The following is a 25,000-nucleotide window of genomic DNA, read 5'->3' on the forward strand; positions in this document are numbered from 1 at the left end:
TGTCTCTACCACACTAGATCAGGAGTGTGGACTACAGTGGGCTGTCTCTACCACACTAGATCAGGAGTGTTGACTACAGTGGGCTGTCTCTACCACACTAGATCAGGAGTGTGGACTACAGTGGGCTGTCTCTACCACACTAGATCAGGAGTGTGGACTACAGTGGGCTGTCTCTACCACACTAGATCAGGAGTGTGGACTACAGTGGGCTGTCTCTACCACACTAGATCAGGAGTGTGGACTACAGTGGGCTGTCTCTACCACACTAGATCAGGAGTGTGGACTACAGTGGGCTGTCTCTACCACACTAGATCAGGAGTGTTGACTACAGTGGGCTGTCTCTACCACACTAGATCAGGACTGTGGACTACAGTGGGCTGTCTCTACCACACTAGATCAGGAGTGTGGACTACAGTGGGCTGTCTCTACCACACTAGATCAGGAGTGTGGACTACAGTGGGCTGTCTCTACCACACTAGATCAGGAGTGTGGACTACAGTGGGCTGTCTCTACCACACTAGATCAGGAGTGTGGACTACAGTGGGCTGTCTCTACCACACTAGATCAGGAGTGTGGACTACAGTGGGCTGTCTCTACCACACTAGATCAGGAGTGTGGACTACAGTGGGCTGTCTCTACCACACTAGATCAGGAGTGTGGACTACAGTGGGCTGTCTCTACCACACTAGATCAGGAGTGTGGACTACAGTGGGCTGTCTCTACCACACTAGATCAGGAGTGTGGACTACAGTGGGCTGTCTCTGTCACACTAGATCAGGAGTGTGGACTACAGTGGGCTGTCTCTACCACACTAGATCAGGAGTGTGGACTACAGTGGGCTGTCTCTACCACACTAGATCAGGAGTGTGGACTACAGTGGGCTGTCTCTGTCACACTAGATCAGGAGTGTGGACTACAGTGGGCTGTCTCTACCACACTAGATCAGGAGTGTGGACTACAGTGGGCTGTCTCTACCACACTAGATCAGGAGTGTGGACTACAGTGGGCTGTCTCTACCACACTAGATCAGGAGTGTGGACTACAGTGGGCTGTCTCTACCACACTAGATCAGGAGTGTGGACTACAGTGGGCTGTCTCTACCACACTAGATCAGGAGTGTGGACTACAGTGGGCTGTCTCTACCACACTAGATCAGGAGTGTTGACTACAGTGGGCTGTCTCTACCACACTAGATCAGGACTGTGGACTACAGTGGGCTGTCTCTACCACACTAGATCAGGAGTGTGGACTACAGTGGGCTGTCTCTACCACACTAGATCAGGAGTGTGGACTACAGTGGGCTGTCTCTACCACACTAGATCAGGAGTGTGGACTACAGTGGGCTGTCTCTACCACACTAGATCAGGAGTGTGGACTACAGTGGGCTGTCTCTACCACACTAGATCAGGAGTGTGGACTACAGTGGGCTGTCTCTACCACACTAGATCAGGAGTGTGGACTACAGTGGGCTGTCTCTACCACACTAGATCAGGAGTGTGGACTACAGTGGGCTGTCTCTACCACACTAGATCAGGAGTGTGGACTACAGTGGGCTGTCTCTACCACACTAGATCAGGAGTGTGGACTACAGTGGGCTGTCTCTGTCACACTAGATCAGGAGTGTGGACTACAGTGGGCTGTCTCTACCACACTAGATCAGGAGTGTGGACTACAGTGGGCTGTCTCTACCACACTAGATCAGGAGTGTGGACTACAGTGGGCTGTCTCTGTCACACTAGATCAGGAGTGTGGACTACAGTGGGCTGTCTCTACCACACTAGATCAGGAGTGTGGACTACAGTGGGCTGTCTCTACCACACTAGATCAGGAGTGTGGACTACAGTGGGCTGTCTCTACCACACTAGATCAGGAGTGTGGACTACAGTGGGCTGTCTCTGATATACAAGTGGGTGTGTAATGTGTTTCCTTATGAAAGGTTACTTTCATATGCATGATTTGTGTGTGCTTGTAAGTGTGTGTCTGCGCGTGTGTGTGCGTCTCTGTGTGTGTGTGTGTGTGTGTCTGCGCGTGTGTGTGCGTCTCTCTGTGTGTGTGTGTGTGCCTGCGCGTGTGTGTGCGTCTCTCTGTGTGTGTGTGTGTGTCTGCGCGTGTGTGTGCGTCTCTCTGTGTGTGTGTGTGTGTCTGCGCGTGTGTGTGCGTCTCTCTGTGTGTGTGTGTGTGCCTGCGTGTGTGTGTGCGTCTGTGTGTGTGTGTGTTTGTGAAAGGATAATGCTCCAGGTTGCTCAAACACATTCCACGCTCTATGTCTACGTAGCTGAGCACCTGAGCTCACCCATGCGTTGTGTGTGTGTGTGTGTGTGTGTGTCTGTTCGTGAGTGTGTGTGTGTGTGTATGTGTGTTTCTCTCTCTGAGTGTTTTTTGCCATGTGAATAGGAATGCTGTCAGAGCTCTGCAGTCGGTCGTAGAGGAGCATTAACCAGCCAAATGAGTTTTTAATGACTCACTCCTTTTTATACTGTCTCAACCAACTCAAAACCTTCTCCAATTTAAATACTCCTAGTTGACTTGGAGTTGACTCCTTTGGCATCTAGCCATGTCAGATCACGCTGGGTTAAGGCTGTGTGGGTGTGTGTGTTTGTGAGCGTGTGTTCGTGTTTGTGTGTGTGTGTGTGTGTGTGTGTGTGTGTGTGTGTGTGTGTGTGTGTGTGTGTGTGTGTGTGTGTGTGTGTGTGTGTGTGTGTGTGTGTGTGTGTGTGTGTGTGTGTGTGTGTGTGTGTGTGTGTGTGTGTGTCTGATCCCTATCGATGTCTGATCATGCTGAGATCATATTTGTGTGTATTACTCAAGAAGACAGTGTTGTTGTGGATTACTGAAAAATACAGTAATGTTGCATCAGATCTCTGTGTTGATCCCCAGTGATTCTTTCTTTCTCTCTCTCTCTCTCTCTCTCTCTCTCTCTCTCTCTCTCTCTCTCTCTCTCTCTCTCTCTCTCTCTCTCTCTCTCTCTCTCTCTCTCTCTCTCTCTCTCTCTCTCTCTCTCTCTCTCAATTCAATTCAATTCAAGGGGCTTTATTGGCATGGGAAACATGTGTTAACATTGCCAAAGCAAGTGAGGTAGATAATATACAAAAGTGAAATAAACAATAAAAATTAACAGTAAACATTACACATACAGAAGTTTCAAAACAATAAAGACATTACAAATGTCATATTATATATATACAGTGTTGTAACAATGTACAAATGGTTAAAGTACACAATGGAAAATAAATAAGCATAAATATGGGTTGTATTTACAATGGTGTTTGTTCTTCACTGGTTGCCCTTTTCTTGTGGCAACAGGTCACAAATCTTGCTGCTGTGATGGCACACTGTGGAATTTCACCCAGTAGATATGGGAGTTTATCAAAATTGGATTTGTTTTCGAATTCTTTGTGGATCTGTGTGATCTGAGGGAAATATGTCTCTCTAATATGGTCATACATTGGGCAGGAGGTTAGGAAGTGCAGCTCAGTTTCCACCTCATTTTGTGAGCAGTGAGCACATAGTCTGTCTTCTCTTGAGAGCCATGTCTGCCTACGGCGGCCTTTCTCAATAGCAAGGCTATGCTCACTGAGTCTGTACATAGTCAAAGCTTTCCTTAAGTTTGGGTCAGTCACAGTGGTCAGGTATTCTGCCACTGTGTACTCTCTGTTTAGGGCCAAATAGCATTCTAGTTTGCTCAGTTTTTTTGTTAATTCTTTCCAATGTGTTAAGTAATTATCTTTTTGTTTTCTCATGATTTGGTTGGGTCTAATTGTGCTGTTGTCCTGGGGCTCTGTGGGGTGTGTTTGTGTTTGTGAACAGAGCCCCAGGACCAGCTTGCTTAGGGGACTCTTCTCCAGGTTCATCTCTCTGTAGGTGATGGCTTTGTTATGGAAGGCTCTCTCTCTCTCTCTCTCTCTCTCTCTCTCTCTCTCTCTCTCTCTCTCTCTCTCTCTCTCTCTCTCTCTCTCTCTCTCTCTCTCTCTCTCTCTCTCTCTCTCTCTCTCTCTCTCTCTCTCTCTCTCTCTCTCTCAATTCAATTCAAGGGGCTTTATTGGCATGGGAAACGTGTTAACATTGCCAAAGCAAGTGAAGTAGATAATATACAAAAGTGAAATAAACAATTAAAAATAACAGTAAACATTACACATACAGAAGTTTCAAAACATTAAAGACATTACACATGTCATATTATGTACAGTGTTGTAACAATTTGCAAATGGTTAAAGTACACAAGGGGAAATAAATCTCTCTCTCTCTCTCTCTCTCTCTCTCTCTCTCTCTCTCTCTCTCTCTCTCTCTCTCTCTCTCTCTCTCTCTCTCTCTCTCTCTCTCTCTCTCTCTCTCTCTCTCTCTCTCTCTCTCTCTCTCTCTCTCTCTCTCTCTCCCTCCCTCTCTCTCTCTCTGTCTCTCTGACCTGGTTGTGAGGAACTGGGTGAACTAGACCTGGTTGTGAGGAACTAGGTGAACTAGACCTGGTTGTGAAGAACTAGGTGAACTAGACCTGGTTGTGAGGAACTAGGTGAACTAGACCTGGTTGTTAGAAACTGGGTGAACTAGACCTGGTTGTGAGGAACTAGGTGAACTAGACCTGGTTGTGAGGAACTAGGTGAACTAGACCTGATTGTGAGGAACTAGGTGAACTAGACCTGGTTGTGAAGAACTAGGTGAACTAGACCTGGTTGTGAGGAACTAGGTGAACTAGACCTGGTTGTTAGAAACTGGGTGAACTAGACCTGGTTGTGAAGAACTAGGTGAACTAGACCTGGTTGTGAGGAACTAGGTGAACTAGACCTGGTTGTGAGGAACTGGGTGAACTAGACCTGGTTGTGAGGAACTAGGTGAACTAGACCTGGTTGTGAGGAACTAGGTGAACTAGACCTGGTTGTGAGGAACTAGGTGAACTAGACCTGGTTGTGAGGAACTGGGTGAACTAGACCTGGTTGTGAGGAACTAGGTGAACTAGACCTGGTTGTGAGGAACTGGGTGAACTAGACCTGGTTGTGAGGAACTGGGTGAACTAGACCTTTGTTTTGTCAGCCTCATCTATGTTTCCCATCCTGGTTCTCGCCCAGATCATCCCAGATCAGCCCAGATCATCTCAGATCAGCCCAGATCAGCCCAGATCAGCCCAGATCAGCCCAGATCATCTCAGATCAGCCCAGATCAGCCCAGATCAGCCCAGATCAGAATCTTCTAGCAGTATTACTGACTCTTCAGTTTTTTGTTGTTGTCATGGTGCTCTATTGACGTGTGTGTTTGCGTCTCTGTCTCTCTGCAGTGGAGCGATGCATGAGTGCCATGCAGTCAGGGACCCAGATGGTGAAGTTGAAGGCTGGTTCCAAGGGGCTGGTGAGACTGTTCTACCTGGACGAACATCGCTCCTGTATCCGATGGAGACCCTCACGCAAGAGCGAGAAGGCCAAGAGTGAGTACACACACTTTACTGCATCCTACACACCATCTCTCACCCGTAACCGCCATCTCTCACCCGTAACCGCTATCTCTACCCATTCAAAGAGACACAACAATTAGGCAACATCGGAGCAATACAGACAATTCAAATCAAATCACATTTTATTTGTCACATACATATGGTTAGCAGATGTTAGTGTGAGTGTACCGAAACGCTTGTGCTTCTAGTTCCGACTGTGTAGTAATATCTAACAAGTAATCTAACAATTTCACAACGACTTCCTAATACACACATTGTAAGGGGATGGAATAAGAATATGTACATATAAATATATGGATGAGCGATGGCCGCGCGACATAGGCAAGATGCAACAGATGGTATAAAATACAGTATATATATATGAGAGAGTAATGTAGGATATGTAAACATTATTAAAGTGGTATTATTTAATGTGACTATAGATACCATTGTTAAATCCATTTATTAAAGTGGCCAGTGATTTTAGTCTGTATGTTGGCATCAGCCTCTCTATGTTAGTGATGGCTATTTTACAGTCTGATGGCCTTGAGATAAAAGCTGTTTTTCAGTCTCTTGGTTCCAGCTTCGATGCATCTGTACTGACCTCGCCTTCTGGGTGAATACGGGGTGAAACAGGCAGTGGCTCGAGTGGTTGTTGTCCTTGATGATCTTTTTGACCTTCCTGTGACATCGGGTGCTGTAGGTGTCCTGGAGGGCAGGTAGTTTGCCCCCGGTGATGCGTTGTTGTAACGGCAGTCTACGTCGTCCTCCTCCTCAGACGAGGAGAGGCGAGAAGGATCAGAAGACCAATGTGCAGCGTGGTAATTAGACATAATGAATTTAATCAAACAAAACAAGACACTATACAAAATGACAAAACAAACTAACCGTCACAGTCCCGTGTAGCACCAACACTGACACAGGAACAATCACCCACAAACAAACAGTGAGAACAGCCTACCTTAATATGGTTCTCAATCAGAGGAAACGTCAAACACCTGCCTCTAATTGAGAACCATATCAGGCAACACCTTAAACCCAACATAGAAACACAAAACATAAAATGCCCACCCCAACTCACGCCCTGACCAACTAAACACATACAAAAACAACAGAAAACAGGTCAGGAACGTGACAGTTGTGCAGACCGCACTACCCTGTGGAGAGCCTTGTGGTTGAGGGCGGTACAGTTGCCCTACCAGGTGGTGATACGGCCCAACAGGATGCTCTCGATTGTGCAGCTGTAGAAGTTTGTGAGGGTTTTAGGTGACAAGCCACATTTCTTCAGCCTTCTGAGGTTGAAGAGGCGCTGTTGCGCTGTTGCTCCTTCTTCACCACGTTGTCTGTGTGGGTGGACCATTTCAGTTTGTCCGTGATGTGTACGCCGAGGAACTTAAACGTTCCACCTACTGCACTGCTGCCCCTTTGATGTGGATAGTGCTTTGATGTGGGGTGCTCCCTCTGCTGTTTCTTGGAGTTCACGATCATCTCCTTTGTTTTGTTGACGTTGAGTGAGAGGTTTTTTTCCTAACACCAGACTCCGAGGGCCCTCACCTCCTCCCTGTAGGCTGTTTTGTCATTGTTGGTAATCAAGCCTCCTACCACTGTTGTGTCGTCTGCAAACTTGATGATTGAGTTGGAGGCGTGCATGGCCACACAGTCATGGGTGAAAAGGGAGTACAGTAGAGGGCTGAGAACGCACCCTTGTGGGTCCCCAGTGTTGAGGATCAGTTGGGTGGAGATGTTGTTTCCTACCTTCACCACCTGTGGGCGGCCCATCAGAAAGTCTAGGACCCAGTTTCATAGGGGGGGGGGGGGGGTCGATACCCAGGGTCTCAAGTTTAATGATGAGTTTGGAGGCTACTATGGTGTTGAATGCTGAGCTGTAGTCTTACATAGGTATTCCTCTTGTCCAGTTGGGATAGGGCAGTGTGCAGTGTGCAGTGTGCAGTCTGATGGCGATTGTATCGTCTGTGGACCTGTTAGGGCGGTAAGCAAATTTGAGTGTGTCTAGGGTGACAAGTAGGGTGGGGCTGGTATGATTCTTGACTAGTCTCTCAAAGCACTTCATGATGACATAAGTTTAGTTCTGTTACCTTAGCTTTCTTTGGAACAGGCACAATGGTGGCCATCTTGAAGCATGTGGGGACAGCAAACTGGGATAGGGATTGATTGAGTATGTCCGTAAACACTCCAGCCAGCTGGTCTGCGCATGCTCTGACTGGAGTATAGATCTCCCTCTCTGTCTGGTTCTGTCCCAGGACTGGAGTATAGATCTCCCTCTCTGTCTGGTTCTGTTCTGTCCCAGGACTGGAGTATAGATCTCCCTCTCTGTCTGGTTCTGTCCCAGGACTGGAGTATAGATCTCCCTCTCTGTCTGGTTCTGTCCCAGGACTGGAGTATAACTCTCCTTCTCTGTCTGGTTCTGTTCTGTCCCAGGACTGGAGTATAACTCTCCCTCTCTGTCTGGTTCTGTTCTGTCCCAGGACTGGAGTATAACTCTCCCTCTCTGTCTGGTTCTGTTCTGTCCCAGGACTGGAGTATAACTCTCCTTCTCTGTCTGGTTCTGTTCTGTCCCAGGACTGGAGTATAACTCTCCCTCTCTGTCTGGTTCTGTTCTGTCCCAGGACTGGAGTATAACTCCCCTTCTCTGTCTGGTTCTGTTCTGTCCCAGGACTGGAGTATAACTCTCCTTCTCTGTCTGGTTCTGTTCTGTCCCAGGACTGGAGTATAACTCTCCCTCTCTGTCTGGTTCTGTTCTGTCCCAGGACTGGAGTATAACTCTCCTTCTCTGTCTGGTTCTGTTCTGTCCCAGGACTGGAGTATAACTCCCCTTCTCTGTCTGGTTCTGTTCTGTCCCAGGACTGGAGTATAGATCTCCCTCTCTGTCTGGTTCTGTTCTGTCCCAGGACTGGAGTAAAACTCTCCTTCTCTGTCTGGTTCTGTTCTGTCCCAGGACTGGAGTATAACTCTCCTTCTCTGTCTGGTTCTGTTCCGTCCCAGGACTGGAGTATAACTCTCCCTCTCTGTCTGGTTCTGTTCTGTCCCAGGATTGGAGTATAACTCTCCCTCTCTGCCTGGTTCTGTTCTGTCCCAGGACTGGAGTATAACTCTCCCTCTCTGTCTGGTTCTGTCCCAGGACTGGAGTATAACTCTCCTTCTCTGTCTGGTTCTGTTCTGTCCCAGGACTGGAGTATAACTCTCCCTCTCTGTCTGGTTCTGTTCTGTCCCAGGACTGGAGTATAACTCTCCTTCTCTGTCTGGTTCTGTTCTGTCCCAGGACTGGAGTATAACTCTCCCTCTCTGTCTGGTTCTGTTCTGTCCCAGGACTGGAGTATAACTCTCCCTCTCTGTCTGGTTCTGTTCTGTCCCAGGACTGGAGTATAACTCTCCCTCTCTGTCTGGTTCTGTTCTGTCCCAGGACTGGAGTATAACTCTCCTTCTCTGTCTGGTTCTGTTCTGTCCCAGGACTGGAGTATAACTCCCCTTCTCTGTCTGGTTCTGTTCTGTCCCAGGACTGGAGTATAACTCTCCCTCTCTGTCTGGTTCTGTTCTGTCCCAGGACTGGAGTATAACTCTCCCCCTCTGTCTGGTTCTGTCCCAGGACTGGAGTATAACTCTCCCTCTCAGTCTGTGTCTCTCTCTCTCTCCCTCATTCCCTTAATCTCTCAATTTCAATTCAATTTAGGGGTTTTATTGTCATGGGAAACATATGTTTACATTGCCAAAGCAAGTGAAATAGACAATAAATTAAAGGGAACTAATCAAAGGAAATAAATAATCAGAAATGAACTGTAAACATTACACAAAAGTTTAAAAGAATAAATAAATTTAAAATATTATCTTATTGACTATGTACAGTGTTGTAGCAATGTACAAATAGTTGAAGTATGAAAGGGAAGATAAATAAAGATAAATATTGGTGGTATTCAGAATGTTATTTGTGCTCCACTGGTTATCCTTTTCCCACGTCAACTAGCCACAAATCTTTCTGCTGTGATGGCACACTGTATTATTTCACCTAACAGATAGGGGAGTGTATCAATGTTTGATTTGTTTTCAAATTATTTGTGGATCTGTGTAATCTGAGGGAAAAAGGTGTCTCTTAGTATGGTCATACATTTGGCCGGAGGTTAGGAAGTACAGCTCAGTTTCCACCTCATTTTGGGGGCAGTGTGCACATAGCCTGTCTTCTCTTGAGAGCCATGTCTGCCTACGGCAGCCATTCTCAATAGCAAGGCTATGCTCACTGAGTCTGTACATAGTCAAAGATGTTCTTAAGTTTGGGTCAGTCACAGTGGTCAGGTATTCTGCCACGGTGTCCTCTCTGTTTAGGGCCAGAGAGCATTCTAATGTGTTTTTGGTGGTTCTTTCCAGTGTGTCAAATAGTTCTATTTTAGTTTTCTCATGATTTGGTTGGGTCTAAATGGGTTGCTGTCGTGGGGCTCTGTGGGATCTGTTTATGTTTGTGAACAGAGCCCCAGAACCAGCTGGCTCAGGGGACTCCTTACCATGTTCATCTCTCTGTAGGTGATGGCTTTGTTATGGAAGGTTTGGGAATCGCGTCCTTTTAGGTGGTTGTAGAATTTAATGGCTCTTTTCTGAATTTGTATCATTAGCGGGTATCGGCCTAATTCTGCTCTGCATTCATTATTTGGTCTTTCACGTTGTACACAGAAGATACTTTTGCATAATTCTGCATGCGGAGTCAATTTGGTGTTTGTCCCATTTTGTGAATTATTTGTTGGTGAGGGGACCCCAGACCTCACATCCATAAAGGGCAATGGGTTCTATAACTGATTCAAGTATTTTTTGCCAGATCCTAATTGGTATGTCAAATGTTATGTTCCTCTCTCTCTCTCTCTCTCTCTCTCTCTCTCTCTCTCTCTCTCTCTCTCTCTCTCTCTCTCTCTCTCTCTCTCTCTCTCTCTCTCTCTCTCTCTCTCTCTCTCTCTCTCTCTCTCTCTCTCTCTCTCTCTCTCTCTCTCTCTCTCCCTCCCTCCCTCCCTCCCTCCTTCCCTCCCTGTGTGTCCTGACATTGTCTAGAGGGTGTGTCCTGGCTGAGTATCAGAGTCAAACAGAAGCCATGTTGTTGACTGCAGTAGTGCTGCTGTGACTTCAGGGTATGCCAGTCAGTTAATTGGCCTGCAGTGTCTGTCTGGTTACGTGTTTATCTCTAACTTCTCCTCATTGAGGTCTTCATTCAATATTTAAGAAGGGAGGAAACTATCATCGCCCTAGCAGTTAGCAAAAGCTTTACTTTTTTGTCTCCTAACAGACTTTTGTTAGTTTTCATCCATTTTGATCACAAAGGAAAGCTACGTAATGTATTCCCAAGATATCTCAGTGCTATGGAATTTTCCCGATTCTTGCTCTGACTCCTAACTCTAAATGGTTCTCTCTCTCTCTTCTTGTCCCGCCCTCTTTCTCTTATAGTCACTATTGATTCGCTGTACAAGGTGACGGAGGGCCGTCAGTCAGACATCTTCCACCGCCATGCGGAGAACAGTTTCGACCCAGCCTGCTGTTTCACCGTTTATCATGGCAACCACATGGAGTCCCTAGACCTGGTGACCTCTAACCCTGAGGAGGCTCGGACCTGGATGACAGGAATACGATACCTGATGGCTGGCATCAGTGACGAGGACTCACTGGCCAAACGACAACGCACACACGACCAATATCCTTTTAAGACTAACACACTCATGCACACACACACATATCCTTATTACACCGCATACCCTGCTGTTCCTACCTTACCCCTAACCAGTATTGTTCAATCTGTTGAGTGGCTGACACACGTTTATGCTCTTCTTTGACATCTTCTTTGTTCCTCTTCTTTGACATCTTCTTTGTTCCTTTTCTTTGACATCTTCTTTGTTCCTTTTCTTTGACATCTTCTTTGTTCCTCTTCTTTGACATCTTCTTTGTTCCTCTTCTTTGACATCTTCTTTGTTCCTCTTCTTTGACATCTTCTTTGACATCTTCTTTGACATCTTCTTTGACATCTTCTTTGACATCTTCTTTGACATTTTCTTTGTTCCTCTTCTTTGTTCCTCTTCTTTGTTCCTCTTCTTTGTTCCTCTTCTTTGACATCTTCTTTGACATCTTCTTTGTTCCTCTTCTTTGTTCCTCTTCTTTGACATCTTTGTTCCTCTTCTTTCTTCCTCTTCTTTGACATCTTCTTTGACATCTTCTCTGTTCCTCTGCTTTGTTTCCGTTCTTCCCAAAAAGAAAGTGCTCTCCATCTTTTCATTTCTTCCTGTGTCTGCTGAATGCAGTGTGTGTGTGTGTGTGTGTGTGTTTCTGCTGCATGCAGTGTGTGTGTGTGTGTGTGTTTGTGTGTGTTTGTGTGTCTGCTGAATGCAGTGTGTGTGTGCCTTGGAGCGTTGTTCTGGTCTGACTGGATTTGACGACTGACAAAATATGGTGCTGTGTTTTTGAAAAGCCTCCCACCCTCCTACCCTACCCTTCCCACACACACACACACACACACACACACACACACACACACACACACACACACACACACACACACACACACACACACACACACACACACACACACACACACACACACACACACACACACACACCACATCATCATCATCATCATCATCATCATCCCATGGCTGTGTCCTTAACTCTGTGTGTGTGTAGATGGATGAAGCAGACGTTTGAGGAGGCTGATAAGAACGGGGATGGTCTGTTGAACATGGAGGAGATCTACCAGCTACTGCACAAGATGAACGTCAACCTGCCCCGCAGGAAGATCAAACACATGTTCCAGGTCAGTCACAGGTCAGGGGTGAAATACCTGTCATCTGTCACTACATTATCTGACACGAGAGGACAGAAGAGGGATGTGTTCTAACCACTAAACCTCACCTGACAATTGGTGAGCAGTTAGGAGGTGTTTATTTACATCCAGGATAGGGCTAAGGTAAGGTTTAGTGGTTAGACTTAGAGAACATCAGTCTTCTGTCTTCTCTAGCCAGATAGTGACAACTGTGACAGTAGTACTTAGTACTCCTGCTGCTACCTGGAAGCAAATACCACCTTCAAACCAAGATCCAAAGCTTTAGCTAATGTTTTCTCTCACGGGTTTATAATGGGCCCATAGGGCTCTGGTCAGAACTAGTGCACTATGTAGGGAATAGGGTGCTATGGGCTCTGGTCAGAACTAGTGCACTATGTAGGGAATAGGGCTCTGGTCAGAACTAGTGCACTATGTAGGGAACAGGTTGCCATTTAGGATGTAGCCTATGCGATTTAAATGACAGGCGTGCCTGCGAGTGCTGAGCATGAGGGTCAGATAATGCAGTTGGTTTATAGTTCCACTATTTTATATAGACTATTTTTAGGGCACCGCCAGGAGTGAATTGTTGTATAAACCGAACAAGGACAATGTCAGAATGCCTTTTCTGTCCTCACATGACAATGTCCTTGGAGTTGTTTGGTCCATGTTAGGGCACCGTGGCTCTGTGTGAATATACCAGATGGTTATTAGAGTTGTTTGGTCCATGTTGAGGCACCATGGCTGTGTGTGAATATACCAGATGGTTATTAGAGTTGTTTGGTCCATGTTAGGGCACCATGGCTGTGTGTTTATATACCAGATGGTTATTAGAGTTGGTTTGGTCCATGTTAGGGCACCGTGGCTGTGTGTGAATATACCAGATGGTTATTAGAGTTGTTTGGTCCATGTTGAGGCACCGTGGCTGTGTGTTTATATACCAGATGGTTATTAGAGTTGTTTGGTCCATGTTGAGGCACCGTGGCTGTGTGTTTATATACCAGATGGTTATTAGAGTTGTTTGGTCCATGTTGAGGCACCGTGGCTGTGTGTTTATATACCAGATGGTTATTAGAGTTGTTTGGTCCATGTTGAGGCACCGTGGCTGTGTGTTTATATACCAGATGGTTATTAGAGTTGTTTGGTCCATGTTAGGGCACCATGGCTGTGTGTTTATATACCAGATGGTTATTAGAGTTGTTTGGTCCATGTTAGGGCACCGTGGCTCTGTGTGAATATACCAGATGGTTATTAGAGTGGTTTGGTCCATGTTGAGGCACCGTGGCTGTGTGTGAATATACCAGATGGTTATTAGAGTTGGTTGGTCCATGTTGAGGCACCATGGCTGTGTGTGAATATACCAGATGGTTATTAGAGTTGTTTGGTCCATGTTAGGGCACCATGGCTGTGTGTGAATATACCAGATGGTTATTAGAGTTGGTTGGTCCATGTTGAGGCACCATGGCTGTGTGTGAATATACCAGATGGTTATTAGAGTTGTTTGGTCCATGTTAGGGCACCATGGCTGTGTGTGAATATACCAGATGGTTATTAGAGTTGGTTGGTCCATGTTGAGGCACCATGGCTGTGTGTGAATATACCAGATGGTTATTAGAGTTGTTTGGTCCATGTTAGGGCACCATGGCTGTGTGTGAATATACCAGATGGTTATTAGAGTTGTTTGGTCCATGTTGAGGCACCATGGCTGTGTGTGAATATACCAGATGGTTATTAGAGTTGTTTGGTCCATGTTGAGGCACCGTGGCTGTGTGTGAATATACCAGATGGTTATTAGAGTTGTTTGGTCCATGTTAGGGCACCATGGCTGTGTGTGAATATACCAGATGGTTATTAGAGTTGTTTGGTCCATGTTGAGGCACCATGGCTGTGTGTGAATATACCAGATGGTTATTAGAGTTGTTTGGTCCATGTTGAGGCACCGTGGCTGTGTGTGAATATACCAGATGGTTATTAGAGTTGTTTGGTCCATGTTGAGGCACCATGGCTGTGTGTGAATATACCAGATGGTTATTAGAGTTGTTTGGTCCATGTTAGGGCACCATGGCTGTGTGTTTATATACCAGATGGTTATTAGAGTTGTTTGGTCCATGTTAGGGCACCATGGCTGTGTGTGAATATACCAGATGGTTATTAGAGTTGTTTGGTCCATGTTGAGGCACCATGGCTGTGTGTGAATATACCAGATGGTTATTAGAGTTGTTTGGTCCATGTTAGGGCACCATGGCTGTGTGTTTATATACCAGATGGTTATTAGAGTTGTTTGGTCCATGTTGAGGCACCATGGCTGTGTGTGAATATACCAGATGGTTATTAGAGTTGTTTGGTCCATGTTGAGGCACCATGGCTGTGTGTGAATATACCAGATGGTTATTAGAGTTGTTTGGTCCATGTTAGGGCACCATGGCTGTGTGTGAATATACCAGATGGTTACAGACGAAATAGGTTTAAAGGCACAGTTTAGAACAGAGGGTCGAATTGGAATTCTATCACCTGACCAATGCAGACCCTCTCCAATGGTGACGTAATTTCCCTTTCCCACAGGAAGCGGACTCGGATGACCAACAGGGCACGTTGACGTTTGAAGAGTTCAGTGTGTTTTATAAGATGATGTCACTGCGGCGGGACCTGTATCTGCTGCTCATGGGATACAGCGACAGGAAGGACCACCTGACTGCTGACGAGCTGGCCAACTTCCTGCTCAACGAACAGAAGGTCAGGGTTCACAGAAAGACAAAAGTAGATGATGTAGCTTTAGTGATCTGTAGTAGAGTCAGTGTTGAATGTAAGGCCGCTACTCTCTAGTACTGCGTCCCGGCAAAATAAATAGTAGGGGTACTCCGTACCGGTCAAACATGAGCCAATCACAATAATTACAACAAAATGTCAAGAAAACTGTAGGCTATTACGTCACTTTAGATTATGATGTCAGAGGCATGATGCACGAGTGAATGGACTTTAACAGGTGGTGTAGTCTGCTCTCCAAAATGCGACGTGGTTCGACGAGAACACTGACATGTTGCCAAGGCAGAGATGAGTGGCCGACACTGAGAGACGTGTGGACAGTGGTGGACGCATACATTCTGGCCAAATGACATTCGTCAAATGTCATGACACTTTGTGATGTTTTGTGTAACAGATGTCTCGTTCCATTCGCCAGTGTTTGGAGGCTGATATGCTGTAAGTGGATGAACGTGCGCGGGTATAGCCTAGTAAAGGAGTCCTTTTTGAAGTGATTGTTTGACAATCAGATGAAAAAAACATCCTGACTGGTTGTTTTTATGCCACAGTAAAAGGTAATACAGTGTAAAAGTTAAATTACAAATCTTTACGAGGTCCACAGAGATCCTTTTGAATTACAGTGTTTTACAATCGCTAGGACCCATTTCTCAATATTTAGGTCATTTTTTCAAAACTCTTCACACAGTTCTCCTAACCAACTTCCAGCTTGGCACAGCAGTTCATTTCACATCCAAAATACACTAAAACTACCAAAACACTTCATACACGTCTCAAATCAACTCTTCCATAACACTAGCAAAGGTTGTCACCCAACAAGCACACTTTGTCACTCATAAAACAACGACCTAAACAACACTAAGAACAGGTAACATTACACAATGTTTTCTTTTGAAAAATGTCTTTACAAAACAAGAATGACACCTCTCTACTGTTTACAATTCACTGCAGTGTATGTTACAGCAATGAATCAGACATGATTTCAATATGCTTCAATAAGTTTTATGTCATTTATTTTTGGCATTGAGGGATTCCAAAAATACAAGAATTTGTATATACACCATCTACCGATACAGATACAGTAGCAATGCTAGTCAACCCGGTCTTCTGCATTTGGCCACAGTTTCTCATCCACATCACATCTTATGTCATCTTGGACAATACACCTAGGAAAGAATCTTTTGGCATGCCTGGTCCATCCCTTCTGCAGATATGTCCAGGCATCCAGCATTCATTGCATCCAGTAGGGACATTTGATCATGTGGATGGCGGTCATAAATCTTCCATCTCCATGAGGAAAATAATTCCTCTATTTATTTTATTTTATTTCACCTATATTTAACCAGGTAAGCTAGTTAAGAACAAGTTCTCATTTACAACTGCAACCTGGCCAAGATTAAGCAAAGCAGTGCGATACAAACAACAACACATGGAATAAACAAGCGTACAGTCAATAATACAATAGAAAAAAAGAAAGTCTATATACAGTGTGTGCAAATGGCGTGAGGAAGTAAGGCAATAAATAGGCCATAGTAGCAAAGTAATTACAATTTAGCAGATTAACACTGGAGTGATAGATGAGCAGATGATGGTGTGTAAGTAGTGATACTGGTGTCCAAAAGAGCAGAAAAGTAAATAAAAACAATATGGGGATGAGGTAGGTAGATTGGGTGGGCTATTTACAGATGGGCTATGTAGAGCTGCAGCGATCGGTTAGCTGCTCAGATAGCTTATGTTTAAAGTTAGTGAGGGAAATGTAAGTCTCCAGCTTCAGTGATTTTTGCAATTCGTTCCAGTCACTGGCAGCAGAGAACTGGAAGGAAAGGCAGCCAAAGGAGGTGTTGGCTTTGGGGGTGACCAGTGAGATATACCTGCTGGAGCGCGTGCTACGGGTGGGTGTTGTTATCATGACGAGTGAGCTGAGATAAGGCGGAGCTTTACCTAGCATAGACTTATAGATGACCTGGAGCCAGTGGGTCTGGCGACGAATATGTAGCGAGGGCCAGCCGACTAGTGCATACAGGTCGCAGTGGTGGGTGGTATAAGGCGCTTTGGTAACAAAACGGATGGCACTGTGATAGACTGCATCCAGTTTGCTGAGTAGAGTATTGGAAGCTATTTTGTAGATGACACCGCCGAAGTCGAGGATCGGTAGTCAGTTTTACTAGGGTAAGTTTGGCGGCGTGAGTGAAGGAGGCTTTGTTGCAAAATAGAAAGCCAATTCTAGATTTGATTTTGGATTGGATTTGATATGTGTCTGGAAGGAGAGTTTACAGTCTAGCCAGACACTTAGGTATTTGTAGTTGTCCACATATTCTAGGTTAGAACCGTCCAGAGTAGTGATGCTAGTCGGCGGGCGGGTGCGGGCAGCGAACGGTTGAAAAGCATGCATTTGGTTTTACTAGCGTTTAACAGCACTTGGAGGCCACGGAAGGAGTGTTGTATGGCAAATGGGGTTGATGAATGGAGAGTAAGGTGGGAGGAAAAGTGACACCATCCTGGGATGGGCTGCATACCACTCTGTGACGGCACGGGAGTGGTGAAATGCCACATTGTCCCATACAATCACAAACATTGGCCGATTTCGCCTCACTGCAACCCTTTTCTCACCTGGCACAACCCTTCTATAGAGGTCAGCCAGGAATTAACGCGGTGTTGTGTGGCCCAATTAGTGGTTTGTGTAACAGCAATCCATCAGAGAATATTGCAGCACACATTGTGATGCTGGCACCCCTCTGGCCTTGGACATCCACTGTGACTCTTTTCCCAATCACATTCCTTCCTCACCACCGTGTTTTGGCCAAGTTGAAACCAGCCTCATCCACAAAGATGAATATGTGGGGTGTTCGACTGGCTTCAATCTCCATGACTCTCTAAAATAAATCCACAATGCAACATAAGAGTCAGGCTATTATGGTAGTTTACATTATACCTAAAAACATGTCATTGTGTGCCTCTGTCCTGTTTGGTTCAAAACCAGTTCTGTATTTTATAGTCATCTTACATGGACATATTGGTTCCTGGGTTGCTTGACTCGTTCAGAGCTCCTCTCAAAGGGGACAGTGTACAACTGCTTCACCCTGACTTGATGTTGTTTCAGGACCCTAGAAATAGTTGTTATGCTTACATTGTGAACGATTCCAAATGTAATGTTGTCTGCCAACACTCTGTCCCGAATCTCTGTGAGTTTTATGCCATTGTTTCTGATGACCATATCAACGATTGCAGTTTCCTGCAGAGCAGTGAAAATCCTACCTCTCCCGCCTGTGGGAGGTAACCGTTGGGTCCTAAGCAGAAATACAAAAACAATTACACACAAGTGGGTTTGGAGGCTTTGCTCAATTTACTTCTGTAATGAGCAGTTCAGTCAGATGCCCTTGCAGAATGCACATCTTACCTGTTGTTTTGCCGGAAATTTCTCACAATAGATGCCACTGTTGAGCGTTGCAGATTTGTCTGCACTCGCAGACCAGCCTCTCTCATTGATAGACCATGATTTATTACAGGATCACTTATAGCAGCTCTAATCTCATCTGAGACGACAGCTCTTGATCTTCCTCTGTCTTCTTCCACCACACATATGTACTCCTCTCCCTCTCCCTCTCCCAGCCACTCTTCTTCCTCTGTCAGCCACTTCTCTCTCTCTGGCTGGCTCCATGTTTACGTTACAGTACAGCATTATTTCTAAGATGTCCCCTTTTGTATAGATGGTAATGTAACTGAAAGACTAACACCTGGGTAGGTGTTCAGCTACAATGGGAATCAGCTGTGGTTGGTCTAACTGTTTTGATAGTATTACATTTTTTAGATTTGGAATATATTTCAATACGGTATTACTGTAGAAATGTAGCAAATTGCTGTCTTATTCAATTTTGTGTTATGTTAGGTTTTGAACTTAAGTTCAACAGTTTTGAAAATAGTATATAATCATGTGCAAATTGGCCTGTAGGTAGATAGAGTTTTGGTGATGGTTGTGTCTGAGTGAGAAAATAATTCATGAGATTTGATAGATAGTAGTCATTAGAATGCATTTTGTGCCAAAGCAATGAAAAATGATCCACAGTTTAGCCCACCAAGACTGCTGTTGTGTTCACTGTGTGAAGAGTTTTGAAAAAGTGACCTAAGTGTTGAGAAATGGGTCCTAGCGATTGTAAAACACTGTAATAAGGATTATATACTGTATTTAATTCTATGATTACACACAAGCGCATGCACACCCAATCTACTTTCACTCCTAATATGGGTTGTCTCTGGCGCAACATCCTCTCTACGGTGCGTTCAGGAAGTGTTCAGACCCCTTACATTTTCCCACAATTTGTACAGCCTTCTTCTCAAATGGATTAAATAAAACATTTTCTACGTTCTACACACAATACCCCATTATGACAAAGCGAAAACAGGTTTTAAGACATTTTTGCAAATGTAAAAAATACAATAAATAAATGCCTTATTTAAATAAGTATTCAGACCCTTTGCTATGAGACTCAAAATTGAGCTCAGGTGCATCCTGTTTCCATTGATCATCCTTGAGATGTTTCTACAACTTGATTGGAGTCCACCTGTGGTACATTCAATTGATTGGACACCTGTCTATATAAGGTCCCACAGTTGACAGTACATGTCAGAGCAAAAACCAAGCCATGAGGTCGAAGGAATTGTTCGTAGAGCTCCGAGACAGGATTGTGTCGAGGCACAGATCTGGGGAAGGGTACCAAAATATTCTGCAGCATTGAAGGTCCCCAAGAACACAGTGGCCACTATCATTCTTACATGGCAGAAATTTGGAACCACCAAGACTCTTCCTAGATCTGGCCGCCCGGCCAAAATGAGTAATCGGGAGAGAAGGGTCTTGGTCAGGGAGGTGACCAAGAACCCAATGGTCACTCTGACAGAGCTCCAGAGTTCCTCTGTGGAGATGGGAGTAGGGCTGTGGCGGTCACGAAATGTCATGACTGCTGGGGATTTCATTAGCCGGTGATTGTCAAGCAAATGACTGTCCATCTCACAGTAATTAACAATTTAATTAACATAAACACATTTAGCATCTCCTGGCTTCCACACATCGCCTACAAGCCACTGATGCAGACCTTTGGAACATCTACATGTTTTAAAGTCTAATAACTCCATGTAATACAGCCTTCACAATAAATCCATTATTTATATTCGACAGGTCTAAAGAAGCAAGATATGAAGAAAATGTAGTCAATTTCAAAAGTATAATCTGAATTGTCCTTCCTGAGCTGGCTATGCCATATGGCTACACTAGTTCAGCAGACAAGATTTGCTTAAAATTCCATGGCTTTATTTTATGGCATGAAGATGAAAATTAAAGGAAATTTTTTCCAAACGATTTGAGGGAGTACACACATACGGCTACTTTGTGTTGAGCTGTTAACAAAGAAATAGGTATTCCTATATAATCTTAATTTAGAGTTGTAGCTTTAGTTGTTCAACAAACGTTGGGCTATATGTTTGGATTTTTAATACATTGTAAGGCTGCATGATGAGTCTCTACTGATGATTTGGAAAAAGTTGCTTGAAAGGCATGTGCGCTGTTTTTTTTTTTTTGCGCAGGCTGTACACACTACATCAGTCACTCATTCACAATTTGACAAGCACTTGATAATGCACTTGATAATGCCTAGGCATCCCCTTTGTGTGGCCGTAATGCACCCTAAAAAAATCCATGCATTTTGAGGCCAGTGGCCGTTGTGCCCTTTTCCCAGAGTGCCGAGCGCTCCAAATCACCTCTCACACACATGGCTCTCATCACATGATCGGGTCTTTCTCACAGGCTACAAGTGAAGACAGACACATCGGGGACGCAACTTTGCACGTCCTTATCCAATTCCGAGGTGCATATTGAAGATATTGGAAGAACTGTCATTTACTTTTCGTCAGCCAACAAGATGAGTAGGCCTCACGAACAACAAAAGCACTAGCTTATATCAATCTACTATCCCCCATAGTACAAAAGTTGATCTATTCTATTCTGTGCTAGAAATAAATATTCTAAACATAGTCTGGGACAGTTGTGGGATGTGATAGATCCCAAAATGAATGCAACCACTAGCATCAACAAAAACTTTATACGCAATGTGGCTGACGCAACAGATCAGACCGTTTAGCTTAAAGTTGATAAACTATTAGGCTTTTTCTTCACATTATAATTGCAGCAATGTGCACACTGTAGTAGGCTATAAGCACGAATGTTCCATTAGCTGAAAACACATATCAAAAGTGACCACAAATGCAATTATGCCCGTAATTATTTTATTATAAAGGTACATTTTTATGGTGAAAATGATCTTCCCCAAACTTGAAACTCACACGCTGCTTATATATACCAGTTAGGCGCTACACCCCTTGTAAAGCGGATTAATGTGTTTATTTTTAAGATATTATTTGGACACTTTAGTTGTGTTACAAACCTTATCAAAGCATATAGGTGAATGGGCTAGGCTACATGAGGTGTGCGACTATGATTATTATTATTATTTTTTTAAAGGCATTGCTTCTTATGCTGGGCATAATTAACAAGTGATAGGCTAATATTGTCACCCATCAGACTATTCTTGATGAAATATATACATGTATGCTCGAAATGTGTTTTGATTTAGAATGAACCATTATCATGCACCTATAATTGTCTGTCTGTCTGTCTGTCTGTCTGTCTGTCTGTCTGTCTGTCTGTCTGTCTGTCTGTCTGTCTGTCTGTCTGTCTGTCCCTCTCTCTATCCCCCCTCTCTGTCTGTCTGTCTGTCTGTCTGTCTGTCTGTCCGTCCCTCTCTCTCTCTCTCTCTCTCTCTCTCTCTCTCTCTCTCTCTCTCTCTCTCTCTCTCTCTCTCTCTCTCTCTCTCTCTCTCTCTCTCTCTCTCTCTCTCTCTATCCCCCCTCTCTGTCTGCTGTCTGTCTGTTCCTCTCTCGCTCTCTCTATCCCCCCCTCTCTGTCTCTATCCCCCCCCCCCCCGAGGCAATTTGGTGTTGTCAGAGTTGTGGTCATCCAGCTTATGCCCTGAAGTCCACTTTATTGCCTCAGTCTAGACACCAGTACTCAGAGTGAGTCCAGACATCAATACTGTGAGCATTTTGACAGAGGTCTCTCAGGAGTCTATATTGATTGTCAGATTGTGGCTTGGTTTGTCTGATAGTGTCTGTCTCATGAAAATATGTGTGTATCTGTGTGTATCTGTGTGTATCTGTGTGTATATGTGTGTATATGTGTGTATCTGTGTGTATCTGTGTGTATATATGTGTATATGTGTGTATATGTGTGTATCTGAGTGTGTCTGTGTGTGTGAGTGTGTTCTGACAGTGTGTGTCTCTCTCTCCTCAGATGGTGAATGTGACTACAGAGTACTGTCTGGATGTCATCGAAAAGTTTGAGCTGTCTGAAGAGAACAAACAGAAAGGCATTCTGGGAATTGAGGGTAAGCCCCTCTGTTACCCTCTCCCTCCACTTTAACCTCTACACTCTCTCTCTCTCTCTCTCTCTCTCTCTCTCTCTCTCTCTCTCTCTCTCTCTCTCTCTCTCTCTCTCTTTCTCTCTCTCTCTCTCTCTCTCTCTCTCTCTCTCTCTCTCTCTCTCTCTCTCTCTCTCTTTCTTTCTCTCTCTCTGCCTGCCTGCCTTTGGGCTTTAATTCTATAAAGGGTTGAAGACTTAGAGATCATACACAAATGTGAGATGGTTAAACAGTTTTTGGGGCTTTAGATAAAGTACACCACATGTAAACTGACGGAGCTGATTGACCTCTTGTCAAATATCAAAGTCTGAGATTGCTGCGTGTCTGAGATCGCTGCGTGTCTGTTCGAGATCGCTGCGTGTGTTGTGGTAATTTCCTGTATTACTAAATGGAAAGAGTTTACAAACCACACACAAGTCAGAGTTATATTTTAAACTCCATCTTTAATTATATGAGCTTCACCATAGCCCTTTTGACTCTCAGATCAATTCAGTGTCTATAAATGAATTCTCTAAGAGTTCCTACAAAACAATTCTTAGTATCTTTTATAGCCAAGATACACCCCTCTCAACTCACATGACGAACCACAGATCTTAGAAACTTCACAAAGGGCCTTTGTGGGGAGTATCCCATAGCCAGATAGCATTAGCTATAAATTATCGTTCAGTTTGGTCTCTTAGACAAGGTTCTACTTCTCGTTCTTGGTACTTCATATTATCAAAACATTACCTCATCCAATGGCATATATCAATTGTCAATTCTAGATACGCCCATCTCAAATACACCCCACCCCTGGACAAGCTCCCTGAGGGGAGTGAGCCTCTAGGTCATATACTATCTCAAGATTCATGCAACATCAGAGGGGTAATACAATGCTTCCAGACACTGCCATACTCCTCCCCCCCAATGGGAAAATGAGGGAATGACTGGAGTACAGACATAGTGGAGCCCTTCACATGGTTTCACAGATATATTCACCTATGAAAGACAATGTTCAAACCTGACTTCTCCCTTTCTGATATTCTGCATATTACCAGACATGTAAAAGACAAGCCTGACCTCTCCCCTCTCTGGGCCCCAAGTGACTTTTCCCTAGAGGAGATAGGAAAATGCCAACTGCCAACAGTATAGTCCAAAAGAAGACATTCTAATAAGTATAAAATAAGCATAATTTGAAAATAAATAAAACATCTTATTTAGCTATGTTACCTAAATAATTCTGATTCAGCTACGACACGTGTCCAAGATCACTGCGTGTCAGAGCTCGCTGCATGTCCGAGATCACTGCATGTCTGAGATCACTGCGTGTATGAGATCACTGCGTGTATGAGATCACTGCATGTCTGAGATCACTGCGTGTCCGAGATCGCTGCGTGTATGAGATCACTGCGTGTATGAGATCACTGCGTGTCCGAGATCACTGCGTGTATGAGATCACTGCGTGTCCGAGATCGCTGCGTGTCTGAGATCGCTGCGTGTCTGAGATCGCTGCGTGTCTGAGATCGCTGTGTGTCTGAGATCGCTGCATGTCTGAGATCGCTGCATGTCTGAGATCGCTGCGTTTCTGAGATCGCTGCGTGTCTGAGATCGCTGCGTGTCTGAGATCGCTGCGTGTCTGAGATCGCTGTGTGTCTGAGATCGCTGCATGTCTGAGATCGCTGCATGTCTGAGATCGCTGCGTTTCTGAGATCGCTGCGTGTCTGAGATCGCTGCATGTCTGAGATCGTTGCGTGTCTGAGATCGTTGCGTGTCAGAGATCGCTGCGTGTATGAGATCACTGCGTGTCAGAGATCGCTGCGTGTCCGAGATCGCTGCGTGTCCGAGCTCGCTGCGTGTCCGAGATCACTGCGTGTCCGAGATCACTGCGTGTCAGAGATCGCTGCGTGTCAGAGATCGCTGCGTGTATGAGATCACTGCGGGTCCGAGATCACTGCGTGTATGAGATCACTGCGTGTCAGAGATCGCTGCGTGTATGAGATCACTGCGGGTCCGAGATCACTGCGGGTCCTAGATCACTGCGTGTCCGAGATCACTGCGTGTCTGTCCGTGATCGCTGCGTGTCAGAGATCACTACGTGTCCGAGATCGCTGCGTGTCTGAGATCACTGCGTGTCAGAGATCGCTGCGTGTATGAGATCGCTGCGTGTATGAGATCGCTGCGTGTCTGAGATCACTGCGTGTATGAGATCACTGCGTGTATGAGATCACTGCGTGTCTGAGATCACTGCGTGTATGAGATCGCTGCGTGTCTGAAATCACTGCGTGTCTGAGATCACTGCGTGTCTGAGATCACTGCGTGTCTGAGATCACTGCGTGTATGAGATCACTGCGTGTATGAGATCGCTGCGTGTATGAGATCGCTGCGTGTCTGAGATCGCTGCGTGCCCGAGATCGCTGCGTGTCTGAGATCGCTGCGTGTATGAGATCGCTGCGTGTCCGAGATCGCTGCGTGTCTGAGATCACTGCGTGTCCGAGATCGCTGCGTGTCCGAGCTCGCTGCGTGTATGAGATCGCTGCGTGTCCGAGCTCGCTGCGTGTATGAGATCGCTGCGTGTCCGAGATCGCT

The 25,000-nt window shown here is 45.1% G+C and overlaps 1 protein-coding gene across 1 annotated transcript in view; it reads left to right on the top strand.

Moving 5' to 3' along the window:
- LOC139548353 (1-phosphatidylinositol 4,5-bisphosphate phosphodiesterase eta-1-like) overlaps positions 1 to 25,000 on the top strand; it is a 147,053-nt gene that overhangs the window by 56,283 nt on the left and 65,770 nt on the right. Inside the window, exons 3-7 of the mRNA XM_071357989.1 lie at positions 5,267 to 5,413; positions 10,856 to 11,099; positions 12,080 to 12,209; positions 14,778 to 14,948; positions 22,309 to 22,402. Coding sequence (XP_071214090.1) covers positions 5,267 to 5,413; positions 10,856 to 11,099; positions 12,080 to 12,209; positions 14,778 to 14,948; positions 22,309 to 22,402 — 786 coding nt within the window. The remainder of the gene's footprint in view (positions 1 to 5,266; positions 5,414 to 10,855; positions 11,100 to 12,079; positions 12,210 to 14,777; positions 14,949 to 22,308; positions 22,403 to 25,000) is intronic.

Source organism: Salvelinus alpinus, chromosome 21 (assembly GCF_045679555.1).
Source record: "Salvelinus alpinus chromosome 21, SLU_Salpinus.1, whole genome shotgun sequence".
Classification (NCBI taxonomy): domain Eukaryota; kingdom Metazoa; phylum Chordata; class Actinopteri; order Salmoniformes; family Salmonidae; genus Salvelinus; species Salvelinus alpinus.